Genomic DNA, 21617 nt, shown 5'->3' with positions numbered 1-21617 from the left:
TCTTTCTTTCTTTCTTTCTTTCCTCTTTCTTTGTTTCTTCCTTCCTTTCTTCTTTCTTTGTTTCTTCTTTCTTTCTTTCTTTCTTTCTTTCTTTCCTCTTTCTTTGTTTCTTCCTTCCTTTCTTCTTTCTTTGTTTCTTCTTTCTTTCTTTCTTTCTTTCTTTCTTTCCTCTTTCTTTGTTTCTTCCTTCCTTCCTTTCTTCCTTCCTTCCTTCCTTCCTTTCTTCTTCTTTCTTTGTTTCTTCTTTCTTTCTTTCTTTCTTTCTTTCTTTCTTTCTTTCTTTCTTCTTCCTTTCCTCTTTCTTTGTTTCTTTCTTTCTTTTTCTTTTTGGTATTTTATTTTAGAGAGATTGAGAACATATACATGAGCAGGGGAGAGGAGTAGAGGGAGAGAGAGAGAATCTCAAGCAGGCTCCAGGCCCAGCACAGAGCCCAGTGTGGGGCTCGATCCCATGACCTGAGCCAAAATCAAGAGTTGGACACTTGACCGAGCCACCCAGGCGCCCCAAGCTGCTTTTCCTATCCCTAGCTAACTAGCTTATAAAAATAGCATATGCTAATAACTCCAGCATCAACTATATTGTATTTTCAACTTTATGACATTCCGTATTTTACCAGATGCAGTCCCAGGCTGGCGGAAACAATGCCAGTTCAACGCCCCCGAGAAAAGCCCAGTCTTCAGCTCCCAAAGTCAGAAAAAGTGTCAGCAGCCGAGTGCACGAAGCAGTGAAGGCCATCGCGCTGTGCCACAACGTGAGCCCTGTGTACGAGTCCCGAGCCGGTGTGGGCGGGGAGGCCGAGTACGCCGAGGCAGATCAGGACTTCAGCGACGGGAACCGGACCTACCAGGCCGCCAGCCCGGACGAGGTCAGTTGGGGCCTCTTGGAGAATCAGAGTACAGAACTCATCACCTTGGGTTTCAGTCGGGCTCAGAAGGCGCGAGAATGAGTTCTCTCACGGGGCGAGAGGCGAGCTTTACCATAGTTCTAGCAGGCCTTAGCTACGGGCCAGGGGCCACGCGGCTCTTCCCGGCTGGCAGCCCCTGGCGTCAGGGTCCTTTCCAAGACGGGCCCTTGGTCTCAGTGTGTCCACATCTCCCAAAAAGTCTAAGTCTGTTACCGGAAAGCACATGAGAGAATCCAGAACTTTTGTGACCAAGTCCCATCTTCCTAAAGCTGCTGAGACTTGGGCTGTTCCTGCCTCATCGTCCTCTCTCTCCTCCAAGTAAATTTCCAGGGCTTTTTGGGTTTTTTGTTTTTGTTTTTTGCCAGAATTGAGATATAGTGTATCTATTTCAAAAGAGAATTGGGATGCAAATCGTCTCAAAACTCTGCAGAAGACAAACGAAACAGTAAAATCCTAAATGCAGTAAATTAGTCATTTCTACCTTTGCATCATTTTTTGATTTTTAGATTGTTAAATTAATTTGTCCAATTCCTGTACAGCCAGTATATTTTAAACACAGTTCTCTTATGTATTGTTTTCTACTCCGGGTTCTTCAGAGATGATTCTGTCATCAAACTGTGGAAGCAAACAAGCTTCTTTACCTGCTAAAACTGGATCATACAATAACCCCCAATCACAGGGTGTTTTAACCTTTATTTATTTTTGAGAGAGAGAGAGAGACAGACAGACAGACAGAGCATGAGCGGGGGAGGGGCAGAGAGAGAGGGAGACACAGAATCCGAAGCAGGCTCCAGGCTCTGAGCTGTTGGGGCCCAAACTCACAGACCTTGAGAGCATGAGATCATGACCTGAGCCGAAGTCAGGGGCTCAACTGACTGAGCCACCCAGGCGCCCCAAAATCATAGTTTTTTTAAAAAAGTCTGATGTTTTAAAGAGGAGCCTGGTGATTCTTGTTATCAACGTTATTTCAGAAGAGCAGGGTCCTTCCACTGTAATAACATCACTGCAGGGAAACTGGGTGTCGCATTACTGCCGGGGTGTCAGCATCGGGAAGCTGGTGAGGCCGCGGACGCTCAGGGCCACATTGTGCAGCTGGGAACGGGAAGTGGCGGGTGCTCCCACACGTACCCCGCAGAGCCTGGAACCATTGCACCCTGTTTCAGTGATTAAAATCAGTCAGGAAGTCACAAGGTAAGCGGTGAGTTTAAAGTGTTAGGAAAGGCATCCCAGGAGTAACGGCCGAGCCAGCTTGTGGCCGCGGGCAGAGAGGACCGTGCAGCCTGTGTTGCGGGGCTGAACGGAGGAGCCCTGGCCAGGCTGGCACATCTGGAAGGGGCTTGTGTCCTCTCCCTGCAGCGGGAGAAGGCGGGTTGTGACCGTCCTGACGTGTCTCGTTCCCAGAGGTGCCCTCAGCCCTTGTCTGCGGCCTCCTGGGGCGCCACGGGTGGACACATCGGCACCCTTGGTCCTGTCCGCACATCAGGTGCGCTCACAACCTCGATTGTCTTTTTTCTGTTTTGTTTATCTGCCTTTTTCTGCGCACGGGCTCAGTTCCACCGGTGATTGTTGGGTGGGCCTCGTGGGGCTGGACGCTTCTCCATTCTGGGGACGCGCTAAGGTGCACCCACGGCTGAGAGCCCCCGGGTCCTGGCCGTCTTCCCGCGGCCCCTCCCAGGGCGTGCTGCCAGCGCCCGAGCCAGGAGCCAGGTGGGCCAGTGGTCTGAGCGGTTCCTGGGCAGCGCCCCCCAAGGGTCCCCCAGTGGAAACAAAGACGTGACTTCATAATGATGAAAACAGCACCTCCAGATTTGTAGTGTTTTTTTACAAAGCTTTATGCACTGCTGTATTTTCTGGAAACCAAATTCATTTTTGCGGATTTAGTTACATTGGCATTTCTTCGATTATTTAGTCAAGAAATTATCTGATAGTAACCAGAACAAACTAAGTTAGAAATTAGGGCAACACGTCATTTCTCGTGTAAGAACTTAAAGGTGGTGAGAAACCAGCCAAAAAGGTAGAAGTTGGGTTGTTTTCCTTTCGCCGTGGAAAGCCCAGACCAGGGCCGCTGCTCCTCTCCCCCCTCAAACTCACGCCTGGAGCCCCCTCCTGGTGTCTGTGCCCACACCCGCACGTCCTCCCTCCTGTGGCCGCTGTCGCGTCCCTTGCACCCCTTCCCCGCAGGGTCCTCCCACGGGCGCCCCGAGTGCCGCACCCCGACTTCTGCCCGGGCGTCTTCGCCTGCGCCCACCAGGCACCCCGTCCTTGGTTCTCGTTGATGAGGACGAGATAAAGGGAGCCCTTACTGTTTCCTAAACACCATTACTGTTGGACAGCTTTACAGTAACTCTGTTACTCTTGGAATTACTCGGTTTTCTTACACTGAAAAGAATGAAAAAGGCTGAAGACAAAGCAGGGTCTCAAATCTGCTTGATCCTGAACCATTACCTCCACGGTGTCCTGTCTGGGTCACCCTCTGGCACATCCTGGGCGCAGGGTACGTGGTGCTGCAGGGGTGTGGGGGGCAGGCTGTGCTCTTACTGTGCCTCCTGGGACCCTCGTCTTCCTTCTCGGGTGTGTGGGTCTCAGCCAGGCCCCCCTTCCCCCTGCGGATGTGGGGTGCACGGGTCTCAGCCGGGCCCCCCCGCGGATATGGGGTGCACAGGTCTCTGCCAGGCCCTCCCTCTCTCCCACAGGTGTGGGATGCATGGGTCTCAGCCGGGACCCCTCCACTTGCAAATATGGGGTGTACAGGTCTCAGCCGAGCCCCCCCTCTTCCGTGGGTGTGGAGTGCACAAGTCTCAGCTGGGCCCCTCCTCCCCCTGCAGATGTGGGGTGCACAGATCTCGGCCGGGCCCCGAGGCCCAGGCCGTGCAGGGAGGTGTGGGGAGCAGACCTTGGTAATTATCCAGAAACCAGTCTCCTGGCAATATCAGGCCATGACATCGAGTGGGAACCAGAGCCCTGGGGTTTGTAGCCTTTCCCTTTTCGATACCTAATGAACCGTGATGACCGACTGCATCTTTTTGTGAGTCACAGTGTCACCCCGCCCTCTCATTTGGGGGGTATTGGCTCAGGCTGTGAACGTTGGATTAGCGGCGGTGCTGTGGGTTGTCGAGAAGCTCGAGAGTGTAGCTCGTTGTGTATGGAGGAGACTCGGTGTGTGCAGGACCAGGCCCCCCACTCCCTCAGGCACAGCCGCCTCTGGGTGTCAGCGTCCAGTAACACCGGGAGTGTTACGTTCTGCACGTAGATGTAAGAATCTGGTGCGTGTGTGTGTGTGTGCGCGCGCGTGTGTATTTGGTAACAGGAAACGTAGGAGAAGCTATAAGATGAATAGCTAAGATTTATAAGATCTGTAAGTTGCCGTCTCAGCGTTCCGGTGGACACTTTGAGACAAGTGTAGGCCACTGGTGACTGCTCTGTAAAGGAAATGGACCACATTCCTTTTCATGTAAGGAAAGGGTTGAATACATCGTGTTCTGTATTATAACATGCCAGAAATTGTCAAGAATCCCATTTGATTATGGATTAAGAATTATTTCTCAGTCTTAAGCACAGGAAGCTGAGACCACAGATGTTTCTCAAGAAAAATTGTATTTGTTTTAAAAATATTATATTACATATTTCACCTTAATACCTGCCAAAAAGAAATATGAATTTCCTGAAACTACATGGGATTTTTGGGGTGCCTGGGTGGCTTAGTTGGTCGAGCATCTGAATCTTGATTTCGTCTCAGGTCATGATCCCAGCATTGTGGGATCGAGCCCCACGTCAGGCTCCGTGCTGAGCGTAGAGCCTGCTTGGGATTCTCTCTCTCCCTCCCTCCCTCCCTCCCTCCCTCCCCCGCACTCCCTCACCGCTACCTCTCTACCCTCCTCACTCTCTCTAAAAAGAAAGGAAGGAGGAAAAGAAGGAAGGAAGAAAAAATACATAGGGTTTTTTATCTTTGGTTTTTTATGTAAGTCCTAACACTTTTTAAATCTTAAATTAGGAATTCACAGTAGAGAGGGATTTCGTTGATTCCGAGATTACGAGAACTAAATAGAACTGCTAATCTTATAATTAAATTTTTTACTTGTTTACAATTTTCCTTCTACTTTGGAGATTGGGCAATGATCAGAAGTAGCAGCATGTTAAATAACTTAAAAAAATCCCCAACAGATTTTAAATCTGAAAATGAAAAAATAGACTTTGTCATAATTTTTAAAGAGCTTTATTGATGCAGTGTCTGCAAATCCCCGAGGCCCAAGGAAAATCATCTAAATGGTTCATTATTTAGCTTATTGAACTTTGCTGCAGTTAGGTTGACGGATGATGGCAGTGTTCCCAATCACCAAAGCACCGTTTTAAAAGCATTTTTTATTGAATAAAGTGCTTAGAATATTGCACCCTGGAGCTTTGTTCAGGGAAATGGCTCAATTGATGGTTTCTGTCTGACCTCAGCGTTGACCTATCACAACATGTGTGGTTAATAAGCAATGCTATCGCTCGGGAGCTTTGTAGCAGATTCCGCCTCAGCACTCCGCCCTCACGGTCCCTGCGTACTCACGGCTCTCGCGTCCTCTTTGTCTTTCGAAAGGACGCGCTGAAGTCGAACGTTCCTGTGTCCGAGTCTGACGTCACAGTTGCATTTCCTCACAACAGAAGCGGCCTTCCTTTCCATTTTCCTGCAAACAGAGGGTCTTTTCCCTCCCTGCGGATGTGCGCAAGTGAATGTCTCATACAAATAATTGCATTCTGGGGCAGCTCATGTTAAACTGAGGTGCGGTCACTGAATACTTGTGGCGACGTGTGGTCGTGGAACGCGGGTGATACTTTAAGGTGCGGCAGGTGGCAGTGCTGGAGTGGCAGCAGCTCGTCTTGCATTCATCCCGTGGAGCCCCGATGCCCTGTCCTGTTCCTTATGATATGTGATCAATAGTTTATTTTCTCTACGCGAGTAGGAAGTTTCACTTGCCCGTCGCTTTGTCTCTATGGCGTCAGCAGAGCAAATTGCAGCTTAGTGAACAGTGGGCGTTGCCTGGAAATCCCTGGACAGAGTTGCAACCCAGCCCCCTCCAGCTGTCCTGTGTGCAGCGCAGGTAGAGGAAGCCAGGACCCTGAATGTCACGAGCAGTCCTGGCGGGTACGAGCTCAGTGGGCAGAGCCTTGGCGTTGGAAGGTTGTCAGCTCAAGCAATCAGGGCATATGGTGACACAAACCTTGAAGGGCTCTGGTGTCTTTTGGTCCAAAAAGATCAGTCGGCTGTGACTTTAAGGACTGCTGACTTCTGAACGCTAGCTACTCGCTAGCAATGTTCTCGTCCGCACCGTGGCCTCATCCTGCACGTAGGCGAGGTCTGCGCTTGCATATTATTTTCAGGTGTAGATGTTAGCTCCTCACTTAGACATTTCTTGGTAAGAATCGGCTAAAATTTATGCCAGACTACGAGTGGATTATTTAAATATGGAAGACTATTGCATCCTTACTGGCGCTGCTTCTGGACTTACCAAAGCGAGCCGTCCCGCGCACGGTGTGCTCTCGTTTTACACTCACTTTGTCGCGGGTGCTCCTCACAGTGGGACGGACCGTGGCGCTTGTCAGCACGTGTGGGCTCAGGTCCCTGTCGGCGTCGGAAGCCCTGCTCTCGGGAGCAGCAGAGAAGGCGCACGCACGGCCCGCCGTGACTGTTGGGGGCAGTTTTCCCGGGCGACCAGCTTGCCTCTCGTGTTCGCGACTCCATTCGGTTATGAGCGTGCTGGTGGGACCGCAGTGCGAGATGTGTGGGTCCGTGATCGGGTTACGATTCCAAAGGCGCCTGGTAAGAAATGCATCCCTGAGCAGAACTGCCAGGTGTGTGTGTAACCGCCAAGAGGAGAAAAGTAATGTCCCCAAGCTTTTCGTTAGTAATAGCACAGAAGTTTCTGGATAATGGGATCGTAGGGAAAAATTAGTGATCAGACCTCGCCTCATATTCTGTTTTCTCTCATGCGGTAGGACCCTGGGAATACTTTCCTGTACTGGCTCCTGAGCATGGAGAGGTGACAATGTGTTCATAAGTTGCCCGTGACAAGGGTTGGATGTCACTAAGCGGCCTGTGGCTGACATTTAGCCCAGGCTTCCTCCAAATGTAGTTTTTATATTCCCGTTTCAAGTCTCTTTACCTTCGTATTATTGTCAGTAGTCACATTATTAGAAATTTCTATAAGCTCAGTAATGCCAGAAATAGTCATTTGAAATGTGAGCCTCTAAGCTCTGAGCTCTCTTCACATATCAGAGGAATACCTCTCAGGATCACATCCTAGTACGTCAGCAGCCGCTTCCGTAGGAACATGGCAGCACCCGAGGAAGATGTGACAAACTAACCCCCCACGTTTTATTCAGGTAGTGACAAGGCTGCCCGACCAGATGAGATCACGTGGAGACCGAAACTTTCTTACTAAGGAGCCCACGCCTGAGTGCCAGGAAGGTTTCGTGTTCTGTGGGCCACGGATACGGGAGCCGGGGTGCTAGGTGGCCCACACCGTCACCGTGAGCGCCCCCAGGGAACAGGGAAAGCCGCGTGCCCTGCTTCTGCCCACAGAGAGGGCCTCACCGGGATAGCGGGCAGCAGCGCGTTACCTGCTCCTGAGAGAGATTCTGAGCCGGAGACCTGACAATTTCTATCCACCCTCATCAGCTTTGTGGGTACGTCCTGTTAGTGTAGGGAATAGGACCCGAGAGAAGCCATGGTCAGGAGAGGCCAGGACACGGCGTGACCTCCGTGGGGACGCTGAACAGCTCCTGCTCGCACTGTAGCAGGTGCAGTCAGCAGACGAAAGTCCGCTTCTGCCAGAGGGCATCCTGCCGAGCACCCTGCAAGCCAAACCGGAGGCAGTGCTCACCCGTAAGGAGAAGTAAGTGAGCTTGCATCCAAGTAAACAATTTAGAAGACAAAACAAAACCAAAGGAAATAAAAGGAAAGGAAAACAAAAAGGAATGGCTGAGAAGGCAATAAATTCAAAAGCTACGTAAAATGGGAAAATGACTGGCAAAATTAGTAAATAATACCAAACAGTGAATGCAGACTAAGCATACACACAAAATTTGCACGTGAGGAGTGTATACCAGACAAACAGGCTTCAATTTTTGTGAGTGTATTGAACAGCCCCAATGCTAATATTTTTGAAAAGTTCATTAAGTAACCATGTTCGGGAAAAATATAAATTAGCCAAGTGGAGTCTAAAACACCTAAAACCTGAGTAGACCACAAACAAAATTCAAAAAGTTGCCAAAACCACTTTGGACCAGACAGTTTTATAGGCCAGTTATTTTAAGCCAAAAATAAATCCCACCCAAAACTTTTCTGAACAAGGAAAATAGTACAAAACCTTCTAAGTCATTTCATAAGGCCAACTTATTCCTAAGTTCTAAAATCTGATCAAGACACACAGTATAAATATACACACAGTACAAAAGGAACTCAGAGATAAATCTTACAAACAAAGATCCAGAAATCCTGTAAGGCCAACAAAGCTACAGTACTACTGAATGACCGTGACCAGGTGACCTCTTCCCCAGGGATACAAGAACGACTGACTAGGAGATGTGTCCGTACGGCTCTGTAGAAGTTGAAAGCCACTTGATAATCTCACTTCCATTAGAGACTTTTAAAAAGGCATTTAAGTTAAAACCCAGTACCCATTCCAGATCAAAACAGACAAACTAGCTTCCTCTCCAAATCCAGCAATAGTCCATTGAAAACAGACAGATCTTTCTTAACGTGATCCATGCTACCTGTCTTAAACCAATACTCACCGTCACACCGGATAGACTGTGCAATCCTTCCCAAGCGAAGGATAAAACAAAGATGTTTGCTAACATCAATGCCATTTCAAACTGTCTGTCCCGGATGCTCTATCCAGACAGCATGGCAGGGAAAAATCATGACAGTTATTACAAGAAAATAAAATTACGCCTTAGACATGGTGTGACCGTATATCTAGGCAAAGATTCAGGAGACCCCAATAAAAATACACAAACCCATACACTCTTCTGTATCGACCACAGCCTGTTACATTGAAGACAGTGTCCCATTCACGAAACCACAACAATAAAAATATTTAATCATGAACCTAAGTAGGAACATGTAGTGTGGATTAAAACAACTAATTTTAAAGCTAGACTTTAAAGCACACTTATTAATGCTTTACCTACACTCTTAATCTTCTCTGAAAGAGGTGTCCTCATTTATGAACAGAAGTAAGCGCAGAAAATGCTGGCATCTCATCCAAGGCCAAGGGCAGTTTTGTTTTTAATGCCAGAATGATTGTTCTGGTCATTATCAGCCCTGGACCGCCTTTGGACACACTTGAGGAGTTCTAGACCCCCCGATGTCTAGATTTCTCCCCAACCTACTGAAACTAAATCTGCAGAATCAAAAATCCTTCTGTTGTTCCTTATATTGTTTCTAATTTGTTTTAAAAACAGTTTATTTCGGGGCACCTGGGTGGCCTCCGTCAGTTAAGTGTCCGACTTCAGCTCAGGTCATGATCTCACAGCTCGTGAGTTCGAGCCCCACGTCGGGCTCTGTGCTGACAGCTTGGAGCCTGGAGCCTGCTTCGGATTCTGCATTTCCCTCTCTCTCTCTCTCTGCCCCTCCCCAGCCTGCACTCTGTCTCTCCCTCTCTCAAAAATAAATAAACATTAAAAAAATTTTTTTAAACAGTTTATTTCACTAAGTGTTAAGGTTGCAATATACGTTGCTTAATAAATTAAGTAGATGCACATCATCCCGTTAGACTGTTCTGTGAATCTGCCTTTTGCCAGTGCAGAAGAGCCTCCCGTGAAGCGCACTGCTCCAGGGGCCCAGAAACCACGTACCCGTGTTGGCCTCAGTTGCCCAGCAAAAGAACGGTGTATGCTCATGCGCATTATCAGTAATTTCTCCTCCTCTCCCCCAGCTCTCTCACGTTACTGAAAACACCCAGAGCCATCACAGCTCTTGTATCTCGTCAAGAAATTTCATTTGCAGTTACACACCTTTCCACATCCAGGGCTAGGTGGCTTCAGGTGAATTCTACCAAATGTTTAAGAGGAAACAATACCAATTCTGTACAAACTCTTCTGGAATACAACAGGGGAAGAAACGCTTCTCTGGTGGTAAAGTGATACTGATACCAGACAAAGGCATTACGAGAAACTGGAAACGTAATCACTTATGAACGTAGACGCAAAACTCTTACAAAGTAGGAGTAGATAAAGCCTGGCAACAAATAAGAAAGGTAATACATCATGATCAAGTGGGGCTTATTCCAGGAATGCAAGGTTGGTTCAACTGTGATGAATCAATCAGTATAATTTATCTACAGGACAAAGGGGAAAATCCGTATGATCATTTCAGTAGCTTCAGGGGGAAAAACACTCTTGACTGAAATCAAACATCCATTCCTAATAAAATCTCCCAGTAAACTAGAAATAAAAGAATTTGTTCAACCTAATAAAGGGCATGTGTGAAGAATCCTGTCATTAGCATGATACTTAATACTTAACAACAAAAAGTAAAGGTGGGGTGCCTGGGTGGTTCGGTCGGTTAAGCGAGCACCTCTTGGTTTTAGCTCAGGTCATGATCTCACAGTTCACGGGTTCAAGCCCCACGTGGGGCTCTGCACTGAGTGCACAGAGTCTGCTTGGGATTTTCTCTGCCTCTCTCTGCCCCACCCCACCCCCCCAAATAAAGAAACATTTTACGGTAATAATAAGACCTTAAGAGTAAGGCTCGGTGCTTCCTTCAGATGACTGGCGTCTTGTATGTGAAGAAATGGTCTAAAGGCGGACTGGTAACTTCCAGGGAGACCGTCGTTTCTTAGCTCCCAGCCCCGGTGATGCTGGGGGGGGGGGGTTGCTCACCAGTCTCCTCCCAGAACTGGGGAGAGTGCCTCACACAAGCAGGTGCTCAGAACAGCCCCATTTATGCACTGGCACCTGTGTCAGGTGCCCCAGCAGCTTTCCACTCCTAAGTCGCTCCGGGTAAGAGACCATCCGCTCTCTGTGGCTGGAGGACTGTCCCGTGCTGGCCACACGAGCGCCTCCGGCGTGGAAGTCCCAGATGTGCTGCGGGTTGGGGTGCGGGACGTGACCAACAAGCAGACCCCCGCACGTGTAAGTGTAGGTTGTCACGATGGCCACTCAGAGAAGAGTGGGTACACCCGAAGGAGCACAGGGAAGGGAGCCAGGACGCAGCACCTTAGGCAGCCCAGGGAACCTTCCGGAGCAGTGGAGGCGGGAGAGAAGGCCTGCTGTAGCATGGTGGAGAGGGGGCGTCGGGCCGGTTCGCCAAGCCAGCCCTGAGCACAGACCTGGGACGGGCAGAGGCTGGGGGTCCATGGGTTGGTTCCAAGCATAGTGTCTGGGCAGAAGCCAGGTGGCCATTCCCGCACAGCAGGGCTGTGGATGCAGCACTCTCACCGTGTGTGTGCACGTGTGTGTGTGCATGTACGTGTGTGTGCGTGCATGTGTGCATGTGTGTGTGTGCGTGTGCATGTGTGCGTGTGCATGTGTGCAGCTATGGTCTCCAGCCCTCACGCTTGTAGTCCCCCTCCCCATCCCCCATGCAGCAGGCGAGGCTTGCAGGCTTTCAAAGAGGACGTGTGTTTTAACTGCTTACGTGTCTTTAGGAAGAAAACAGAGCCAAATGCCAACACCTCTGAAATTTTAGTTAATTTATACATTTAATATCGCTGGATTTAAGCTGTTTCTAGGAGGCTTTCTGGATAAACACTACTCTCTTTCAGAAATGAGAGAGTTGGTATGAATCCGACCAGGTGCCCTGCACTCCCAGTGTGCTCTGAGACGAGGTGGGAAAGCTCAAAGCCGGAGCGAGACCCTCTGTTCACCCTTCACTGAGCAACTCGCATTAGGACGGTGATTAAGGCATCTGTCTTGTGAAAGGGGTCACACTCCTGGTTGGCGTCACGTGGAGACTTAGTCCTCGAAACGATGATGATTAAAAATAGTTGTATGGGCACCTGCACTGACGTGACGCGGTTACAAGCCGCTCCCTAGGGGGGGTTGTGCGGGCACGCGTACAGTAAATGGCACACGGGTGTGAGTCCTCCGGTAGAGCCTGAAGTCCCGACTGGGGGGCCCAAGGAGGTGATGGGGCGTCGGCAAGAAGAGACACTTGACGGGTCAGAACGTCACAGTTGCCCTTCCCCTGGGGAGTGTGGGGCCATTTGCAGTTTATATCGAAGTTTTATAGGAAAAGCGTGTCCAGTGTGTGCTTCCTTTCCCACCCCAGGTGGGCTGCAGAACCCACGTTCCCCCCTGCTCCTCCTGTGACGGCCATGTGTCTCTGGGGTGCTCTGAATCAGTGCCGTGTTATCCGTAGCGTGGTTTTAGGATCTTGGCAAACTCGAGGAGCCCAGTAACACACTTGAAAACCAGACGAATGTGAGTTCTAATGCGAGCTGCACAGTGACTCTGGTTAACGCTCAACACGCCTACAGGATGCCGTACTGCCCTCCAGCCCGGCCGCTCAGCTCAGGAGCAAGAAGGCCCACACGTGTCCCTGTGCCTGCACACACGCCCAGAGCAGGGCCGGGGTGCGGGAGGTAGAAAAAATGCAGACTGCTCCTGGGGTGTGGGTCGGGAGTCTGGGGGCTCGCCCAGCCCTCGGAGGGTCTGCCCTGCCATCCTCTGCAGCGGAGAGTGGCCACGGGGTGGAAAAGCGTGGGGGGGGGAGGCCACCGTGGCTGCCCCGCCCCAGCCAGTACGGCCGGCGAGACCACCAAGCCTTTGCTCGGCAGCCTGTGTGCGTGGACTGCGTGGGGGGCCGAGTCGGTCCATCCCTGCCGTGGGCAGGAGCCGAGAGCGTGTGAGCGCTTCCTGCCGCGGGAAGACCCGCCCGCCCGCCTTCAGGTCTGCGGCGTGGGGCTGTGCCGCCTCGGCCTTAACCCCTGGTCACCCGGGTTCAGACACGTGGGTCCTTCCCAGGATCAGAGGTGTGCCCTTCCCAGATGGCTTCTACTTCTTTTTAAAAGGCAGTGAGAAATCCCAAATCCAGTTCAAAGGTTATTTTTCCTCTTTTTATTCTCCACCCAGGGCAGTGCCTCGTAACGTCCGGGCCTCACTACTCGGCTTTTCCGTTCTCTGCGCGGCCCGGGGCCCCTGCTCCCGCCCTGGCTGGGCTCGCTGGGCTCGGGGAGACTCACCTGGAGGGGTGTGCTGGCGTTTGCTGGACCCCTGCTCCGCACGCGGTCCGCACAGGGCTCCTGCCAGGCAGGGTCTGCAAAACCTCCCTCGGTTTGGTGGTCACTGGCAGGAGGACTGTGCTCAGCCATCAGACCCGCCCCGGCTGTGACCACGGAGGGACAAAGATTAAGATCCACCAGGAAACCCATGGCACAGCTGCACAGGCCGGGGTCCCCCAGAGACCTGCCGTGCGCTCCCGCTCGCCCCCGCCCCGAGGGTTGTGTGCACCGCGCTTGCTTCTCCAGCGTGTCGAGTGACGTGTGCACGGCACCACCAGGGCCGGAAGGCCACTGAGCCTCGGCATCAGGGTTTTTACTGGGGTCTTTCACGCAGACATGGTTGACCCCCACGTGGCTGACCTGTTTCCTGCCCCTGCAGAGGTCAGGGGGACCATAAGCCCAGCACCCCTCCATAAGGCACACTGATGGTGCAGACCGTGTGCAGCCCACTCCAGGGCCCGTTACCGTGGTGGGGACACCCGCCCCCAGGAACAGAGCCCACAGTCCTCGCTGCACGATGAGGCAGTTGCCCCTAAGCAGGGCAGTGTTCTGGCCTTCCATTGACTCCCCGGCAGAGGTGAGGGGTCACAGCATACTGTCCTGCCTCTGACCCCGTGGGCGGTGGCTTTGGTGGGCAGGTTCCACTAACAAAACGTGAAAATCACAAACAAGTCCTGTCGACACAACAGTCTCTCACAGCATTGGACAGATATGAAGCATTCGCTTTGTGACTGTTCGTATCATTTACCTTCTGGAAAGGAAGAACGGTGATCTTACTGAAATAGTTCATCAAGTAGACAAAAGTAAACATCTGCTCATTTCCTTTATTTCCCCCAAAAGGGGGAGAAGCATCAGTTGCACGTGGGCAGTGGGGGCTTCAGGCGCACAGCAGTTAAAATGCTAGGTGTTCCCACGAACAGCGTGCTCCCAAAATGCAGCAGGAGTGAGTCCAGCACTTGAGACGTGGTCTGACCAGCCCAAATGTAATACACACTGAGGGCTTCTGATTTATTCTTGGTTTAGGTTTTGCCTGACCAGTTTAAATTCAGTACTCTAGCCTGTTGGGCACATTGTCGAATTCGATCCGAGGTTTTGGAGAGCAAGCGGGTCTCCCCTGTGTAAGGACCCAGGCACAGAGAAGGTCAAGGTACACACAGCAGGAAAGGCTCAAGGTCAGAATTTCCCCTTCAGCGGGATGCTTCCCGGCAGTGACCGCTGCGCCACGGGGCAGCCCCCCGACCCGGGGCGTCCGTGAGACGGCCTGTGTGCAGGGCCGGCCGGCGCGTGGACGGGTTCTCCTTCCGGACGTCGGAGCAAGATGGTGGTTCTGCACCGTTGACTCTCCAGCTGGCGCCCTAATTCGTAACGTGGTACTGTTGCTAGTGCTGTGACTTCACTAATTTAAACGGCACTTGTGTTTTTAAGGGGAAAATCGGGGAGGAGAAATTTGCACCCTGCATGTAGCCGTTCCCGCCTCAGCAAGCAGACTGTGCCCCGCGGCGGGTTGGGGACCAGGCGCGGGCAGTGGGGCCGGGCAAGGGGGCGGGAAGTCTCCCCTCAGGCACCGGGCGCTGACGGGCCACAGCGTCGGAGCGCAGCTTGCGCACAGCGGGCCACCTTCGGTCCGCTCGAGAATGAGACCACTGCGTCCCGTCCTTGGAAGTAGGAGGTGGCACCACGGTCACTGCCTGTGTCTGGCACTCAGACGCCGAGCCCGGGTGAGAAAGTTGCTCTGAGCCCTCGGCCTTTCTTCTAGGAATGCGTTACTGTCTCCGAAGTGATGCAGTAATGCGGGGTCGTTATTACCGTTTCCTTCCCAATCCCGCTTTTCTGAAATTGTTCCGTTCCGTGTACTGTGGGCTGACCCTACCAGGTAATCTGTGTAAAAGACGGTAAAAGAGGCAAAATTTCTGCCACGTGAATTCTGGTGCATTGACCTATGATACTTATTTAAAAAGAAAAATGATTTTAAACCGTATGTCTTTACTACCCTGAAATTTTACCACCTACCTGTCTGTCTGGCTCCTTTACGAGATCCTAACATTTGGGGAAATAAAGGCCACCCACCCCCCGACCCCGGTGAAGGGGACGGACTGGTGTCTGTCAGGGATTTCTTCACGACCAGCGCGTGGAGCATGGCCGTCGTGCCCCGAACCAGCCGCCCGGCAGTAGTTCCTGCCAGCACAGCACGGGCGACTCGTGCTCTTGGCTGTGTTCTGGAACACGTGCCGTCCCACACGATCCTTCACTTCCACGTTCTCCTACCTTCCCGTCTCCGGCCACTCGCGGCCTCCCCAGCACGCACTGGAGCAAACAGCCCCTCGCCCTCAGTTGGCAGTTGTGCTGGAATCTTCCCGTAGTTAGAAGTGTGGGGGCCACCTAGGAAACCTCACCTTGGAAGGCATTCCCGTTCTGTGAGGGAGGGTGACGGCGGAACCCTGACACCCCAGATACGCTTTGGCGTGCACGGCGGCCTGCCCGGTGGCCTGGCCGCCACGGTTGTCCAGGTGAGGAGTTGGAGTGGGAGCGACCGGGGCGTTCCAGCCTCGGAACCAGGGCTGCTGGGCCTCATCGCGGCCTGTCCCCCCGCGATTTCACAGGGGACGCTCAGGCCCAGCGGTAACGCTCTGCTTGCTGGGCAGAACTGAGCGGGTGCGCTCCTCCAGCCCGGGGTAAATGCTGGGCCTGTAGTGGGTGAGCACAACTGCAGGCCTGAAGGAAGGGGCGGGGGGCACGGGAGGAGCCCGAGCCCCCCAGCTTGCGTATGACGGCCCTTCACCGAGCAGGGGGGCGGGGGGTGGGGGGGGTCCAGCGGACCACGTTCTAGCTGATGACTGTTGTCAGGTGGCTTTTAAAGACAAACTGATTTTTTTTTTCCAGAAAACACTGTCATGAAAAACACCGTCCATAAATCAGCCTTAAAAATTACTCTTCTGTTTATGATTTTCACATTTTAATGCTAGATAATGAACCGTCAATAAGAATACTTCTGTTTTTGAGGAATGACCGTGTGCCAGGGGACTTTGGTCATTTCAGCGTTAGAACAGTGTGCAAGTCCGTTTTCCTCCTGACCCAGGGGTTGCTGGCAGAGCTGAGCTCAGTTCAGGTACTCCAGTAGACGCACCAGCTGTCCTCGGTCACCCGTCTGGCTCTCATTTAGAAGGAGAGCGGGGCCCCATCAGGGACGTGGCGCTGGCGGGCGGGCGGGAGCTCTCGGGAGGCCCCGTCGCTCACAGCCCGCTCTGCGCCCAGGCCGGCACCTGTGTGGGTTTTAAAGCCCCACCTCTGGGCAGCCGAAGACACAACGAGCAACAGAAGAGTGATCGGTAATGCATTTCATGCTGGAAAGCGACACCGCGGGACCCGGCCACACTGCCAGGTCGTCAGCCAGAGAGGGGTGGTTCCAGGGTCGATACTTGACACAGCCGCAACCCCGGGAAGGTTCGGGACAGCGTAGGTGTCGTGAATTGCCGCTGCCGGTGAGCTTCCTGACCGCCAGCCTGTCGCTTCCCTTCACGCTGAGCGCGTGGCCTCACGTCTCGCTGGTCTCCTCCAGGTGGCCCTGGTGCAGTGGACAGAGAGCGTCGGCCTGACGCTGGTCAGCAGAGACCTGGGCTCCGTGCAGCTGAGGACCCCCAGCGGCCAGATCCAGACCTACTGCATCCTGCAGATGTTCCCCTTCACGTCAGAGAGCAAGCGGATGGGGGTCATCGTCCGGGTAGGCGTCCGCTCGTGACCCAGGCTTGCGCTCCGCTCGGGGCTGTGCACGCCGGGCTGGTGACTCAGGGCGGTTCGCTGCCAGTGCTTCTGTTTGCTGGAGTTCTCTTTCTTTAAATAAAGTCCAGACTAAGGGTTTATACCGAGAAGTTAGCGAGGCTCTAGCGGTAGTGATTTAAAGGGCAGAATAAGTCAAAGGGCCTTAGCCGGTAACGTTTGAAATCCGCTACAGCTGTTCGGTTCTGTTTCCGACAGCAGTAGCACGCCAAGGAGCTCTGCTGGAGAATGAGTCATGACGATAAAGCCGCCGACCTACACCCCTGTTAGATCTTTCCAGCAAATCCCAAAAACATATGCTGGAAGCTGGCTGACCAAAGAAAGCGTATTCGATCGGGCAGTGAGAACTTGAGAGGATTCACCTTCACCTTGCCGTCTGAGGCACGTGTTGCCAACAGGTTGCGTTTCAGCAGCCTCGGCGCGGCCTGTCGAGATCTGCAGTTACGTTCTCAGTTCTCATTTGCCCGGACACCTCGGAGGGGATGCTGATGCTGCCTGCACGGGAGGATATTTGAGTAGCTGAGGCCCAAGGAACACACTCGGGGGAATCGCTTCGTCCAGCGCGTTTCTAGTCAGGCAGCTGCCATCTGCAAGGCGCGGTGTGCCCTTAGCGTGCCTGTGCTCCCTCCCCGCGCAGGACGAGTCCACTGCGGAGATCACCTTCTACATGAAAGGGGCCGACGTGGCCATGTCCTCCATCGTGCAGTACAACGACTGGCTGGAGGAAGAGGTAAGCAGGTGTGACGCAGGTGTGCTGCGTCACGGGGGGGGGGGGGGGGGGGGGGGGGGTATCGAGACACCACGTTTGTGGCCAGACGCCGACAGGTTTCTGGACACCGAATTGGCTCTCCACCAGATTCTTTTTTTTCTTTTTAACGTTTTATTTATTTTTGAGACAGAGACAGAGCGTGAACTGGGGAGGGTCAGCGAGAGGGAGACACAGAAGCCGAAGCAGGCTCCAGGCTCCGAGCCGTCAGCACAGAGCCCGACGCGGGGCTCGAACTCACTGACCGTGAGATCGTGACCTGAGCCGAAGTCGGCCGCTTAACCGACTGAGCCACCCAGGCGCCCCTCCACCAGATTCTTTTAAGCGATTCCAGTTCCTCTCAATTTCATAAAGCAGAAAGGAGGGGGTGCTGCTTAATTGCAAACAGTTTACTTTCTGTATAAACAACTACTCGATTTGGTTTTTGTGGGGATGCGGGTAGATACATTAGTGGGTCCTTATGAATAATATTTGTTTCCAGTAGTGAAAAAGTAGCATTACTAATCATTCACTAAAAATTCTGAAATAACATTGTATTATATTACATATATTACATTTTCATGTATATTTTGTAACCTAAGTTATTTGCAAGATTTTAATTAGAATTTTAATCTCATCTTAATGTGTACATATGAATCACTTTAAAAACAGAAACTACTGGGGCACCTGGGGGGCTCAGTCCGTGGAGGGTCCAACTCTTGATCTAAGCTCAGGTCATGATCTCACGGTCGTGGGTTCTAGCCCCACTTCGGGCTCCGTGCAGGGCTTGGAGCCTGCTAGTTAATTAATAAATAAATAAAAATAAAATAAAATAAAATACGAATAAAATCAATTCTGTATTTTACCAAATTCTCCCTATAGAAAACAGGATTTATGTTTCGCCTCATGAGGTTATGTTATTGTTTACGTTTGTGTGTTAGTGAAAAAGTTGGATTTCAGAGTCCACGGAACCCTTGTGGGTGTCGGCACAGCCCTCTGTGGTGCTCCTGGGTCACCCGCCGCTGCCCACACCCCACACCCCACACCCCGCGTCCGCGGCAGCATTGGCAATATGAATCAATAGCTCCTTCAGGCGCTTGGATTTAATCAGGCCCATGAATAAATTAAATTCCCTGAAGACCTAGTAAAATGCCATAAAAATTACTTTTGGTCATAATGATGTGCCATTAATTATAAAATACTTGTTTAATTTATTTAGCTTTATGAGGTCAAATCAATAAATGTCTTGCAACAGACAGATAATGTCAGATTGTTTTCCACAAAGATAACTTTATTAAAAATCCTTTGTGCATTCACTGCTCAACTTGACATTCCCTTCCTTTAGATAAATCTCTTGGTCCTCCACCCATGTCTTTGTGGTAATGCTCTTATAGTCTGACGGCCTTTATTTACAACAAAAACCAAAAAACACGCAGGTTGGGAGAGCCTGAGCATCGCTCCCCACCTTGGATTCTTGGCTGTAAACTTGTATTCTCCGCTTATTAAACAAAACAGAAACGAGCCACCGACACTCTTGACTCACCATGTAACAGAAAGAGCCAATTTTGTCAGACCCGCCACGTCAGACTGTGCAGTGCGCACAGACCTGGAACAACCGCGCCCCGGACGGCGAAAGTGCTCGGGCACTTGGCCTCCTGCCCTCCACGCGCAGACGTGGAACGAGGGTCAGAACTGGGGATCGGGGAAGGCGTGAATGAAGGGGTGCGGTGACCAGTGCCCTGCCGTCCCCAGAAGATGTGTGAGGCGGGGGCGTGGGAGCTGTGCCCACGGTCCGCTTCTCCGTGAGCATCAGACCTACTCAAGCGGCCAGATTAGGAAGGATTTCAGAAAGCCTGAATGGTTCATACTCTGCCTTTGCAGACTTGAGCATCTCAGCAGCAGTCTGGCAGGTGAGCTTTGTGAGACGTGAGCGCCCCACCCAGAGAGAGAGCGGGCGAGAACCGCGGTTATCTGGGAGCGCCAGCCTGTGCCCTCAGGGGACAGCGGAGGCGGAGGTCTGTGCGCACGGCCGGGCAGGGCAGAGCCTGCGTGCAGAGTCGCGTCTGGACTGTTGAGCAGCGAGTGCGTGCACTTGTCCCCAGTGATGTGCGATTTCCACTCACGGAAGGTCACACGCTCCAAGTCATGGCTCCCTCAGCGGCCGTAACTGCCCGTCTGCGTGGCTTTGTGGCTGCACGCAGGGCTGGCGTCCGGGCTTTGGCACACACGCCAGGACGTCCCGAGCAGGGTCGCGGGGAGCTGTCGGTGTGCAGTCCCAGCGTCGGATACCCAAGCTTACTAGTACCTGAGTTTCTTTATGGACCAAAAAGCAGCTGATTCATTTGTCTGGGATGCATTCGCCGAGATGCCTGACTGCGGTGTCCGTTCTCATTTGCAAGCACACGCTGTGCACATCGGGGATTCTGTCTGTGGCTGTTGTATGGCTGAAGTGCGGAGCCCTGCACCCCTCGGGCTTCGCTGCGGACACTTGAAGAGACCTGCCCGTCTCTGCGCGGCCGTCTCTGCGTGGCCCGGCAGCGAGCGGTCGCACACCCAGGCGCCGCCGCACCCGCCCCACGTGGCTGTCCGTGCGGTCCGGGAGCCCCTGCTGGGGCCGGGAAACACTCCAGAGCGGGGTGAGCACGTGGCCCTCTGCCGTGTCGACCATGAGTGCCGGAAACAGGCTAAACATGCTGCAGGTTAGAGCTTTAGAAAGACGCTCGGCCTTCGAAACAGTTCCTCAAAGTTGGAAGCTTGAGAGCGTCAGCAAGAAAGAGGTGAAGGGCTGTCAAGCAGCAGGCCTTCGGAAGCCCGCGGCCTGGAGGAGCCTTGGCTGGTGGTGGTGTTCTTGGCGTGTAGACAGCGTGGCCGCAGAGAACGGTACAGCTTAGCGCTCAGGTTGTTTTTTACATTTCATTTGCATAAACACACATCACCGCGAAGCGCTGCTGTTGACGCCCGAGCTTGGGCCTCTTGGGCGCCTGGTCCTCAGACTTCCCGTGTGACTGTCCCAGCGGCCAAGGAGCCGGTGCCCCACTTGGCAGCGGCCTCCACGTCTTCTCCCAGACGCTCTTCCTCTCCCTGCTCCCCCTGCTGTCCACGCGGGGGCCCCCTGGCGCCCCCGTGCACGCCAGGGACACTGCCTGGTTTTGCTCGGCTCAGAGTCTGAGGGCAGTGACCGGCGGGGGCCCCTCTCCCCCCTCCCACCCTGCCTGGTCCCCCAGGGGCGGGCCTCTATTTGGGGCGAGACAGCTGCTCGCCCCACGGGCCGCCCCCTCTCTGCAGACCGTGCTCCCACCTTTCCAGGCCGCGTTTTGAGGGTGTCAGTCGGTCTCCACGCCCCGTGGTAGCTTCACGGCCTGAGGGAGGGACGCGCGGTCACAGAAGGAAGCGGCACCCGCTCTGGGGGTCCACGGCCGGGAAAGCGGCGTGGACTCCTGCTCCGCCAGCGTGGCTGTGTGCGCGACCTCGGGCGTGGCTCCTTGGTGCCAGCTGGTGTGCACGGGCCGTGTCCCAGCTCCGGGCCCCGTCCCCCGGAGGAGCGCCAGGCGCGCCTCTGCAGGTACCGGGTCCGTTTCCAGCAGTGGGATTTGTGTCGATGGCGTGTGCAGCTTACGGTGACAGGAGAGGCCCGTCACCAGCAGATAGGTGGGCGCGGGTCCTGTCGCACGGGTCAGGCTGCCCCTACACCCCGTCGTCAACTGAGGCTGCCCGGGTTTGCCTCCAACAGGAGAGGGTGTGTTTGGGTGGTCTCTGAGCAGGAGCGGACTGGACAGCTTCTCACACACCTGTTGAATGCGTTTCCGTCTCTTAACGGGAGCTGGGCCTGTGGCGTCTCTTCAGGCCCCTTTCCCTGCAGGTTGAGACTAGGCCCCAGGGGCCTCGGGGTCTCCTCTCCCCCTGCCCCCTCCCCGGCACCAGCTCCTCCTCCTCCTCCTCCTCCCTGTCCTCCTCCCCCCCGTCCTCCTCCCCCCCGTCCTCCTC

General features: G+C 53.1%; 1 protein-coding gene across 6 annotated transcripts in view; it reads left to right on the top strand.

The window, feature by feature from the left end:
- The window catches only part of ATP9B (ATPase phospholipid transporting 9B (putative)), a 250819-nt gene that overhangs the window by 202740 nt on the left and 26462 nt on the right, over positions 1-21617 (top strand). For all 6 annotated transcript variants that reach the window (XM_049620339.1, XM_049620338.1, XM_049620340.1 and 3 more), the window contains 3 exons: positions 618-866; positions 16671-16832; positions 17526-17618. In XM_049620339.1, coding sequence (XP_049476296.1) covers positions 618-866; positions 16671-16832; positions 17526-17618 — 504 coding nt within the window. The remainder of the gene's footprint in view (positions 1-617; positions 867-16670; positions 16833-17525; positions 17619-21617) is intronic.

Source organism: Panthera uncia (assembly GCF_023721935.1).
Source record: "Panthera uncia isolate 11264 chromosome D3 unlocalized genomic scaffold, Puncia_PCG_1.0 HiC_scaffold_8, whole genome shotgun sequence".
Lineage (NCBI taxonomy): Eukaryota > Metazoa > Chordata > Mammalia > Carnivora > Felidae > Panthera > Panthera uncia.
This window is presented reverse-complemented; position numbering and strand designations above follow the sequence as displayed.